Source organism: Mesoplodon bidens (assembly GCF_964165515.1).
Source record: "Mesoplodon bidens genome assembly, chromosome: 17".
Classification (NCBI taxonomy): Eukaryota; Metazoa; Chordata; class Mammalia; order Artiodactyla; family Ziphiidae; genus Mesoplodon; species Mesoplodon bidens.
Window position 1 is genome coordinate 20,236,161 of NC_138174.1, and position 12,407 is coordinate 20,248,567.

Sequence of the window (12,407 nt, forward strand, 5' to 3'; positions counted from 1 at the left end):
GCAGCCTTCTAGGTTAGAGTGAGCAACTTGTGCAAACACGGGAGTGGACAGTGAAGGCACAGACTGGAGACGGAAGCGGGTTCTACCGCTACGCTGTGGCTGGGTCTGGTCAATGGGAGCTCAAGATGCTCAGTGAAGAATTTCTGAGAAGTGGACATTTAGAAACATTTCTAGAAAGGAAAACTACAATATAATAACATAAGCTAAAATATTTCACAGTTGTTAAAATGGATATTTATGAAGAGTTTTAATGACCTGGGGAAATACTTAGGTTTTCATAAATTTTAAAAACTACTAGATAGTATATATGAGAGCTCACAATTCAAAAACAACTTATATGTAGGAGGAATGTTAGCAGCATAAAAGCCAAAACGTAAACAGTGGTTGTCTTTGGGTGGGGGGATAGAACATGATATATTTTCCTCCTGCATTTCTCCATTTTCTCCAATCAAGCATTATTCCCATTATATTTTCAATTAAATTTTTTTATTTGAAAAAGATAAAAGGTGACAACCAAAGAATGTAGCATTTTTTTCCTAAAGAATTGATCAAATATACCAATGTGTGTAGACACATGATTCATAGTGTCCTCATACCTTATAACACAGTAACTGTATATTTAAATTGGAGGCTGAGGAATCATACTTTCTTTCTTATAAGTTGGGGGAAAATACTGAATGGGAATCTGGTACACAGCTCAAACAACTTAACAGTAGCTTGGACTTCAAAACTTTTTCATATTTGATTATAGGACAGAATTTACTGCCCAAACTAAGGCAGATAAAGCAAATTTGAATCAGAAGACAAATTGTTTTGTTTTGGTTTTTTTTCCTGTGTTTTCTGAGGCAAAAAAGTGGTCAGTCTTTTGAAGGGAAAAATATATTCAACTGTATAGAAAGAAAACTGACAGTTGAAATGCGATCATCAGCTAATTTTTCCTGCTGCCAAGAGAAAAGAAACTAAGAAAAACAATGCCACTACGATGCTTTCCTGGGCGGGGAGTGGGGCTTCACATGAGGCTTTCACTCCACACACTCTTCATATGATATTTTATGAACACTGTGCCTTGAGGTTGGGGGCTCTGGCTTTTGAAAAATCTGTTCATAAACACTAATGATCACAATGGCTTGCATTCACATTTATATCACATGTAGGCCCTAATTTCATCCTCATGGGAGCAGTTCCATGACAGAGAAGAGCCAATCAAGTTAAAGAAAGGTTAAATAACTCCCAAAGTTGTATGGATTATATAGATGTGGAATTGGAATCCAACCCCTACATTCTTAGCCCCTAAACTCTGCTGCTTCACCTAATAGTAAACAGTATGGATAGAGGTTTTCTCTACTTGTCTGAACCCTAGGTAGGCTTCAAAGACCAGCTTATCTTTGATTCCCCCTCCCTCATCTGAATGACCATAAAATGACTCCATAGCTCTCTTCTGGATGGTAATATGGTCCATGATTACAGGAAGAGGATGCCAGTGCCTGCTTTATCTCCCCCACATGGAGACGAGGATTTTTAGGGACGAATGGCATCTCACTCGGTCTCTTTCATCTTTCCCCAGTTTCCTTGGTATCTCCAACCTACCCCTGAGCACAGCTAGTGATCAAGGAATTGTTGAATTAATGACCAGCTGACCAACCTCTGGCCTGACAGATTACTACTGATATTTTATACAGAATCCACATCTTTTCAGAGCTATTCTAAAATCCTCAATAATTAACAGAGGAAAGAGTTTCCATTTAGAAGAGAACTCACCAACCAAAAGAAGTTTTCCAAAAAGGCTTCTCACTGTTTAAATAATTCCTTGTGAGGAATGAATCTTTGTGTCTCTACAGTCTTAAAGTTAGCACCCCAAGCATTTCTTTAACGTGTTTTGCTTTATATTTGAAGTAAGTTCCTTTTCTGTCCTTTACATACTTACTCTAAATATTTTCCCTTTTTACAGTGAAAATGTTGCTTCATTCAGAAATGCTATTCCTTTTCTGCTCTTCTAGTTGTTTAGGGCCCAACACAGAGGATTTGAGCAGGGTCCTGGAGATCCCTTCGGTATCTTTAACCAGCAATACTATCCCAAAGGAGTTTGTTTGATGTAAGAGTTAGTTTCCCTTTATATGGTGTTACTTACGACTGCTGGTGAGGGGACATGGATGCTTGCAACGGATCGCGGGCGGATGTGGTTGACTAGATGGCAGAGGACGACGCCATCCATGAGGGCAGCCCCCAGGTCTTCGTGCAAGCTGACCTTGAGTCTCATCTCGATGCTCTGGGAAGGAATCAGAAGGAAGCCAATTGCTCTCAGGCAACTGAGGGTAAAATACAGTTATGGGTATTTATGAATTGAGACTTAAGTTTCATTATGGAGAAGGATAAGAACACGTGGAAAACACTGACATGATTTCAACCTTTTCGAAAGATATTAAAATAAAAATCCCTCTGTAGAAAAACAAATTCAGTTGTGTCTAAAATTTTTAATTAGTTGAATTTTTAAAAGAATGGGCTTCTTGGGACTTCCCTGGTGGTCCAGTGGGAAAGAATCTGCCTTCCAATGCAGGGGACACGGGTTCGATCCCTGGTCAGGGAACTAATATCCTACATGCCGCGGGGCAACTAAGCCCACGCGCCACAACTACCGAGCTCATGCACCTCAACTAGAGAGCCCGAGTGCCACAAACTACAGAGCCCATGTGCTCTGGACCCCACACCACAACTACAGAAGAGAAAACCCACATGCCACAACTAGAGAGAAGCCCATGTGATGCAACAAAAGATCCCACATGCCACAGTGAAGATCCCATGTGCCACAATGAAGACCTGAGACAGTCAAAAACAAAAAATGGACTTCTTAAGTTCAACATTGCCTCAGACTTAGCAATGAAAATAGAAAAACAGAATGAGTTGAACAATAAAAGCCAAATCCATAGTGATCGTTTTGCCATGTGTAAAAATATCACATCACTATGTTGTACACCTGAAACTAAAATCATATTTTAAGTCAATTATACTTCAATAAAAAATAAATAAAATAAAATAAAATAAACAAAAATAAATTAAAAAACCCAAATCCAACTGGTTCAGACAGACTGCAAGGGGCAGAAAAGGGATTAAGAGATGCTTTTCTCTCAGACCATGCTTTAGTTCAAAAATCAATTTTTCTCCCTTTTTAAAAAATTAAACACTTTGAGATAATTATAAATTCACATGGAGTTATAAGAAGTAATACAGAGAGATCTCATGTACCCTTTACCCAGTTTCCCTCTAAGGTAACAACCTTCAAAAATATATACTACAACTTCACAACTGGGACATTGGCATTGATAGAACATGTCCGTCACTACAAGGCTCTCTCACAATGCTGTTTTACAGCCACACCCACTTCCCTCCCACCCCCCAGAACCTCTTTGGCCCTACTCCCCTTCTCCTCTCCTTCCAGGACTCCCATGACATGAATGTGTATCATCTGTTACACGCCCGCAGGTCCCTGGGGCTCTCTGGTCATTTATTTTCAGTCTGTCTTCTCTCTGCTACTCAGATTAGGTAATCCCTATTGTTCTTTCTTCCAGTTCACTGATTCTTTCCTCTGTTACCTCCGTTCTGCTGTTGAGCCCACCCCCTGGGCTTCTTCTGTGGATAATGTATTCTGCAGTTCTAAATTTCCATTGGTCCTTCTTTATGTCTTCTATTTCTCTGCTAAGATTTTTTATTCCTTTGCAGAGGCATTCTATTTTTTTCTTTGTTTCACCTGTGTTCGTAATGGCTTGTGGAAGCACTTCTATCATGAACAGTATAAAATCTTTGTCAGAGGATAACATCTCTGCCCCAATAGTGTGTCATCTGTTGATTATCCTTTCACATTCATTCTGGTTCTTGGTAGAATGAGTGATTTTTTAAAAAAATTAATTTATTAATTTATTTTTGCTGCGTTGGGTCTTCGTTTCTGTGCGAGGGCTTTCTCTAGTTGTGGCAAGCAGGGGCCACTCTTCATCGCGGTGCGTGGGCCTCTCACTATTGTGGCCTCTCTTGCTGCGGAGCACAGGCTCCAGACGTGCAGGCTCAGTAGTTGTGGCTCATGGGCCTAGTTGCTCCGTGGCATGTGGGATCCTCCCAGACCAGGGCTCGAACCCGTGTCCCCTGCATTAGCAGGCAGATTCTCAACCACTGCACCACCAGGGAAGCCCAAATGAGTGATTTTTTTGGTTGAAACCTGGACATTTCTGGTATTATGAGACTCTGGATTCTATTTAAACTTTCTGTTTTAGCTGGCTTTTTTGGACACTGCTCTGGCAGGGAAAGGGAGGCTACCACCTTGTTACTGCTGTGTAAATGCAGATTCCCACTTGCTGTCAGTGACTGGTGTGGGTGTGGAAATCCAGGCTCCCCATGTGGGCTCCACTGATACCATGGGAGGGGACGGATCGTTCTTAGCTCATGGAATGAAATTCCTGGCTCCCAACTTGGCCTTCTCTGATACCATCCCAGCAGAGGTTAAAGTCGAGCTGCCTACGCCATCTTTGCAGGCAAGGGTAGGGGTGGGACCACGCGTTTTCTGTAGTGTTTAGCTGGAGTAGAGCCTTTAATGTCTAAGAACTTTCTATCTCACTAGGCTGCCCCTTTTCTGGTCCTTTGACTAAAGTAAGCAAGCTTTCATTGGGACTTTTTTTTTCTTAATTTGTGCCCATTAGCATTTCCGGTTTCTAACTACTTCACCTTCAAGTCTGAGAAAGATAAGGCAAAAAAGAAATCCCACTGGACTCACCACCACTGTCATTCCTAGTCCCAAGAAGCCCAGCTCGTCTGAATTATTCTCTCCACTTTTCAGAGTGATCCTATGCTTATTTTATATATAATCACCAGGGGTTTTAGTGGTACTTAGTGGGATGAATGGGGAAAAGTACATCAACTCCATCTCCTCAGAAGCAGAAGTAGATAGATCAGTTTTTAAAACTTCAAATACAAATTTCTGCTTTACAGCAGAAGCTCCTTGTAAATGGATAACAGCGTAAGAAAGGATGACTTTACTGGGAGATCTGCAATAAGTGAAGCACTTGAAAATCAGTGCATGTAACAGGGTTGCATAATTCTCTTTCAGAACTGTCTTGCATAGACACCTCATTTTTTTCCAAGCATGCTTTCAGTCTCTAATTTTACATCACTAAATTAAAACATAAGCTATCAATATGACCCAGGCTTTAAGATAAAATTACATCACTCTTTGAGAGGCATAGCTCAACTTCTGATCTTATGTTTACATATCTCTGAAAGTTCACCTCCCAAGTTTACGGCACATCCAAATATTCTAGGCAAATGACAGAGGACTGACTTGCCCTCTGCGACTGTTGAGTCAACCACAGTGGCTTAAAGTGGTGGTAAGAGGTTTCTGGGTTTTTTTTCTTTCCTCCTGACTGCATGCTAAACCGTATATAAAGTATCGTCTGCAACAACAAAGATTCTGACCTACCTTAATTCAGCTTTAATTTTAATTATAGGATTCACTGCTCATTTGTAGAACTCATTGCTATCTGAAATTGTATATTTATTTGTTTCCTTCTTATTTACTCTGTCTTCTCAATAGACTACAGGCTTCATGCGAGCAGGGACCTTTTTGTTCTTTTCTCTGTCTATCACCTAGACTACACAGCCTGGCACAGAGAGCCGTCAATAATCATTTGCTAGTGAAAGGAGAAGATGTAGTATAAAATCTACCTCCTCAAGAAGCTTCTTATATTCGTCTAGTTCATGGCTATGGCACTTCTCTTTAAATATAAAGAACTTATGTAGTAATTCATGATGTACTGCCTTTAATAACTAATACCAGTGTGTTCTTTGGTGACTGACCCTTGTCCTGCTGTTTGATCTTCCACATATTTACATACGATCCTCCTAACTAGAGACAAAGACCATGAAGGTAGAAAAATACATACACAGTTCCCACTAGGAGCTGTGCTGGGGACAGAAACACAACAAGGAATAAGACAGCCATGGTCCCTGCCATCACCGAGTTTGAAATCTTCCCTGGCACCCAGCACAAGACTTCACCCTTGGTAGGAACTCAAACGGTTTGCCTATTATGACATTCGAAAATTCTGGCCGGTTTGGGGTATGTAGTAAGGATAACTATAAATATCTTTAAATTCATGGCATATTATTAAGTAAATTAATAACAGTGCATTTTTTAAAGCATACAGAACTGAAATAATACCAGCTTTTATACATAGGTATTAAGTATTTCTACTTACATTATCTCATATATTTCTCATAAAATCCCATGGAGGTAGATGGGAACTATTGTTTTTAATACATGAAAGACTCAAATACATGAAAAGACTCAAACTCAGGGATGTTAAGTGACTTGTCCAATATCAAACAGTGAGCTGGCTAGATTTGAAACTAGATATTCAGTCTGCAGTGCTTCAAAGTCTACTTTTTTATTTAAAGATTTTTTTGACGTGGACCATTTTTAAAGTCTTTATTAAATTTGTTACAATATTCCTTCTGTTTTATGTTTTGTTTTTTTGGCCACGAGGCATGTGGGATCTTAGCTCCCCAACCAGGGATCGAACCCACACCCCTTGTATTGGAAGGTGAAGTCTTAACTACTGGACCACCAGGGAAGTCCCCAATGTCTACTTTTTAAAAATACAGAATGCTGCTTCAGTTCTGGAAATAATTATTCAGTTATACAATGTTTCCCGGTACCTCTCGGAGCTGTTCCACCAGTTCTTTTTCTTCTCTCATCTGTTCCATTTTCCGCCGAATTGTAAACTGTGGGTCTATAGATTCCAAATTTCTCTGTGGTCTAAGAAACACTGTAACAGAAAAGGAAAAAAGCCTTTATGGAGCACCTAGTACAGGTTGCCGTATAGGGCTGCTCATATTTAAATCAAATAGTTTATTTATCCCAAATAATTCATTCACCACTCACAAAACAATAAATTCTGACTTCACGTGAAAAGCTTGATTCGAATATTCTAGAGAAGATTATGTATTCAATTATTCTGGGTTGTGTGGATGAACCATCAGTTGAATCCAGGAAAGGGCTTGGTCATCCTTGGCACCATTCCAGACCCCTTCTCTCTCATTTTTCCACTGCTTTTATTCCAAGTTTTCATCTACACTCCAGGTTTCACAATCCTTTCATTAAATTTGGATACTTTGTTTCAACTAATAAGACAGAATTGCTTTACAGGTTACAAACAAGCACAGGTTAAGGATTCTGTTGGCTGAGGTTTTTCATCAGCCTGGGTTAGGAACTAAGTGATGATACACACTATCCGCTCAGATAAGTATCTGAGTGTGGAGGGAAAAATTCTGCCTTCTATCATGTCACTGACAGCACATCCCAGAAGTCAGCTCTTCAGAGATGACCACAGACTCCTTTTAGAAAAGCTGGCAAGATGGGAGACAGTTTTAAGAGATCATCTCTGGCTGCAGGTCCTTAAAATTACAACCTCCAGAAACAGCGACTCACAGTGGCAACTCTGGAAGGCGTTAAGGCTCTGGCTGCAGAGAAAATGAATGCTCTCAACCTTTGAAGGATGACATCTTTTAAAGCTTAACACAGAAGGTACAAAATATGCTATGTACGGGCCGAGTGATTATGGCCATTTTTATTAGGATACAAAGCCCAGGGCGAATTTAAACTTGCATCTTCTTCTTCCTTGAGATTCTTATCTTATTAAGACTGTCAACTTTCCATGCACACCAGAGGGGGCAAAGAACGGTTAAGAGCTGTAGTTGGTTCCCCGTGTCCCGTAGATTTTCAGATGGGGGGCGGGGGGGACAAATGAGGGGGGCGCTTCAGACAATGTGGGGCAGAGAACTCCGATTTTAAAAATCAGTACCACGGAGAAGGCTGCACTGCCATACTGCAATTCTAGGGGTTTCAATCACCATATCTTCAATAATGTAGAATAAGAAGACTATGTAACGTTTATTCTATTCTGCCAAACATTTGCTATGAACCACTTTAAAAGCATTTCAACTTATTTGTTTTTTAATGAAATACGGTTTACAAATATACTTTGAATAAAAACAACTGGAGTCCACCATATAATCAATTATCCCATATTCACCCGACTAATTGAGGTCGTTTTAACCTCAATTTGTATCTTTGAACCAAAACACTTCAATAAGTGTCTTGCACTATACTTCTCACATCTCAGTATTTTCTTTCTGAATCAGATCTCGGATATCTGAATGAGCCCTCTGGTGCTCCATAGAGGACCAGAAAGTTGACACATCTTAAGAAATCCGTGACTTACAGAAGTTAATGGAGCGAGGGAATGATCTATTGTATATGTTAACACCTTCTGGAACCTCAGAGAGAAGTCAGCCTGGAGCCTGGGCTTCTGCCTCAAGCCACCTAAGGAAGTCACAAGCAGAAAGAGCCGAAGTCTTGTCACCAAGACCTACAAAAACCGAACCCCACAGGAAGCGAGACCAATTGTTTCAAAAATAAAGGCAAGGCAGGCAAAGGAAGTAGGGTGGACCAAGCAGCAGGGAGAGATGAGAAGTTCACAGAGCAAAGGGAAATGAGGAAGGATTTGACAAAATAAGAAGCACGGAAGAAACTGGAAATGCATTAAATTTGCCTTTGCACCATATTGAGACCAACCAAAAAATCTACCCATTTAAACATAGTGACCAGAAGAGATATATATTAAAATGTAAAGTCTAGAAATAATCCACACCACCAGAGAAAAAGTCAACCAAATTTACCAAAAAAGTCAAGGAATGTGGACTTAGCTGAGTAATACACACACTGGCCAGCACGGGGAGCACCAGAACCGTTTAAACAAATCTAATGTTTTCTTTGGAGGTTTTAATTTCCTTTCCCTTTTTTCTGGGGGAAATCTTATCTAATACTACATGTTTAATATTTTCAGTATGTTTTTACTGGCAGATTTCATTCTGAATACGAAGCTATCAGGAAGTTAAATTAACCGTGAGCTTTTGGCTAACAGCACACTCTTCAAGTATCTATACCCTGTTAGAGCCCTGTGTAAGACACCAAGATAATTCAATGGTATCTGGGTTTTAATTTCCTGGCATTGCTTTTCATCTTAAATTCCCATACGTCTCAAAAAATATAAAATACATGCTTGGGTATTTGCTTTATAAATGTAAGCAGTCAAAAAGTGTTAAAACATATGTGAACCATTATTTTTAAAATGAATACTTCAAATGTACATAAAATTACTGGAAGCATGACTATAATACTAGTTTTCTAAATAGATTAATTATTGTAGAATATATTAGAATTTAAAATGAACTATTTAAACTAATAATAATTCTACAGAGCATGTAAGTTTGTTATGACAGAATAATTTTAATAGGACCATTATGGTAGCTCTGATTATTTTATCCACAGTTGTTTTTTTTGTTTTCTTTCAAGTCATATTTAAATAATAAATGCAGTGACCAGCCTGGTCAAAACTTCAGGAAATTGATCTATGGAGGAATTATTCTGGTCTTTCTTAATTTCATATCACTGCATTTCGAGAACTCCCCTACTTAATTCAGGGGAATACAAGTTTAGCTTGTGGCTGCAAGACAATATTAAGAGCCGCCCTGTTAGTAACTGTCTTTCACACCATATGTCACACTGATTGTGTAAATAAGAAGAAAAAAAGAGGGGCAAGGGAGCAGAGTGAGGGTGTGTGTCAGTGTGTGTGTGTGTGTGTACACACACATATGCATGCACAAGGGGTAGGAAGAGACAAGGAAATAGGTGATTTAAGATGCAGGAAAAAAGGAGTCCTGCTTAGCTGTTTAATTAGTGTACAGCAAATATTGATAACATTCAAAGAATGAAAAGGACAATTTGTTCATATTTGCAATTTCTTTAGCTGAAGAGACAAATTTCTAAGCAAAGACTCTGCAGGGAATGGTGACTATGCTTATGCAGAATATCAAATGCATCCTTGCAGGTACACGTCCAAGTCCACTGATTTTTCCGTTATCTCTACCTCCTCCTTCACCCTCCTCCTCATCTTCATCCCTGACCTGGCAGTGGTCTGTCAGCTGTGAATGTACAACATGCTTTATCTGTGTCTCTCATGGCACTCTTCACTTTCTGTCTTACAGGAGAGATCTGCTTTTCCCCATTAGGACTCTGTAAGAGTTTATGTTTGTTTCCAATTTAAACCTCTACCCCTGCCCCACAAAGCAGTTTGTTAGATGAATAAACAAACAAGTGTTTCAAAAACTCCCTCATTCAAAGATCACTTTATATGGAGAATACCTTGTCAGAGATTACCCTACCCTGATAATCAGTCACCTCAATTTTTTTTAACATGAAAAATCTCCTAAAACTTAGTCTCCAGGTCTGAATGCATTAGAGACTGAAATAAAAGTCTGTCTTTTTCAGATCTGTATCCACAGTAACGAGCATCATGCCTAACACATAGGAGGCACTCAGTAAATATTTAAGGATGTGCATAAGAAACTTTTTCTAAATGTTGTAAAAGTATCTTTCAGTTAAGCAAAGAAAGCTCGCTCCTCTAAAAATTGCCTGAAATGCTACTTATTTAATTATTAAGTGAAAGGAACTTCGCATAGAAATTATCGGTCTATATTATTAACCTTTGTTATCTAAATTTAACTCTAGATTTCTTCTCTGTGGACACATGAGGTTTTGGAATTTGGCTCTCAACTTCTCCTTTGAAATTAAAAACCTGGACTGGGTGTGATGTTGAAGACATACAAATTCAAGGGCAGCAATATGGTGACTTTGAAAAAGTATCATGAGCTGTAGATCCAGGTTAATGTGAATCAGAAATCTAATTAGTGCATTCATTTATTCCCTGGTGCCCAAAAATGAATTATGTAAAACCTCTGCCCTCAAAATGCTCAGATTTGCTTTCTATGGTCTTGGGCAGTTTATTCAACCCAGTGGTTTTCACCTACTTAAACATAACATAAAATCAGTAAAATAATAAGAATAATAATCAGTGCGAAGACTCCATGCTACTCCGAATAAATCAGCACAGGCAGTGTGGGGTGTAGGCAGCTATTGTTTATAAAATGCCCAGGTGATTCTAATATGAAGACAGGTTAAGAACCACTGAAACACCTCTCATCTCATAGCTTCAGTTTCATCATTTTTGTAATAGGGAAAATAATACCTAGAAGTGCAAGATTATGGTAAAACAATTCCAGAAAATGTCTGTAAACTGGCCCAAGATAGATGTCCATTCATTCACTTTCCAGTGATAGTTTAAAGATCAATTTTAAGTATAAATTAGCACCCACCAATTCACTGCAAATGAAAAAGGGAAAATAATTCAAAGGAAGATAGGAATGATTTTAATTTCAAAATGAAGGGGAAAAGGAAAGAAAGATGCAGAGTAGTAAGAGGGCAGAAGAAAAGAAGCAGAAGAGAAGTTATCAAGTTAAGAACAACTTGAAGTGAAGCTGCCGCATCCAGCTCCAGGGGTGGAAAGACATACAGACACACATCCACATCCTTCCCCATCCATTATAGGAGGCAGAACTTTGGGGATTGTGGGAATTCAAACTCCCAAGGACCTTCTAGCCAGTTTGCCTTTTTTTATTTCTTTGAAGAATGAGTTTTAGGGAAAATAGGGAATTTGAAATGAGATATATTTGAAACAAAATATTAGAAAGCTATATTTATTATTTTAAATGTATTTTTCTAAATAAAATTTAAATTTTACTTAAATATTGAAATTTAAATAAAAGGGTAATTTTAACATAAAGACAGTGAACAAGGTATAAAAATGCCAACTTTACCAAAAATAATTAATAAAAATACAAATGAAAGGCAAGCTACATTATGCTGGGTTGAGTTGGTTATATGATGCCACTTATTTACACAGGGTGAGATAGCTGCAGATATTGGATAATGGAGAAAATATGAGGAAACAAAACTGCTGGGGTAATCAGCTTTGAAATGCCATGAGAGGCCACTGAATAGGACCTACTATTCCAGAGGAACCAGTAAGAACAACATAAAAGTAGGCTGTATTCCTCTTCCAACCTTAGCACATATACTTGGGGATACATATATCATTAATTTAAAAAATGTACTGGAAAATGTATTCAAATCAGAAGGCAATATTTAGCACAAAAAGAATGAAGATTCTATTTGAAAGGTCAGATCTGGGAACCTACACAAATATTTGCAAAGATTTCTGTTGCCAGAAAATTAACAGATAATTAATAGAAAATCATCTCTTGCCCAGGGCATATTGTAGACAAATTGCAAATAGGTGAAAATAACAACTATCCAATATCTGACATGATTAACCCACGTAGATGAATACTGAAAACAATCCTTTTAGTGTGTGTGTGGGGGGGGGGGTACAGCATAATAGCTACACATGAATCCCTGGAATTCTCACTCAAACAAAAACTACCAGAGAAGTACTGCCAGGTTATTTTAT

At 38.6% G+C, this 12,407-nt stretch overlaps 1 protein-coding gene across 2 annotated transcripts in view; it reads right to left on the reverse strand.

Moving 5' to 3' along the window:
• The window catches only part of LRCH1 (leucine rich repeats and calponin homology domain containing 1), a 193,609-nt gene that overhangs the window by 18,740 nt on the left and 162,462 nt on the right, over window positions 1-12,407 (reverse strand). For both annotated transcript variants that reach the window (XM_081214565.1, XM_081214566.1), the window contains exons 16-17: window positions 6,697-6,806; window positions 2,129-2,266 (exon numbers count right to left, since the gene is read on the reverse strand). In XM_081214565.1, coding sequence (XP_081070691.1) covers window positions 2,129-2,266; window positions 6,697-6,806 — 248 coding nt within the window. The remainder of the gene's footprint in view (window positions 1-2,128; window positions 2,267-6,696; window positions 6,807-12,407) is intronic.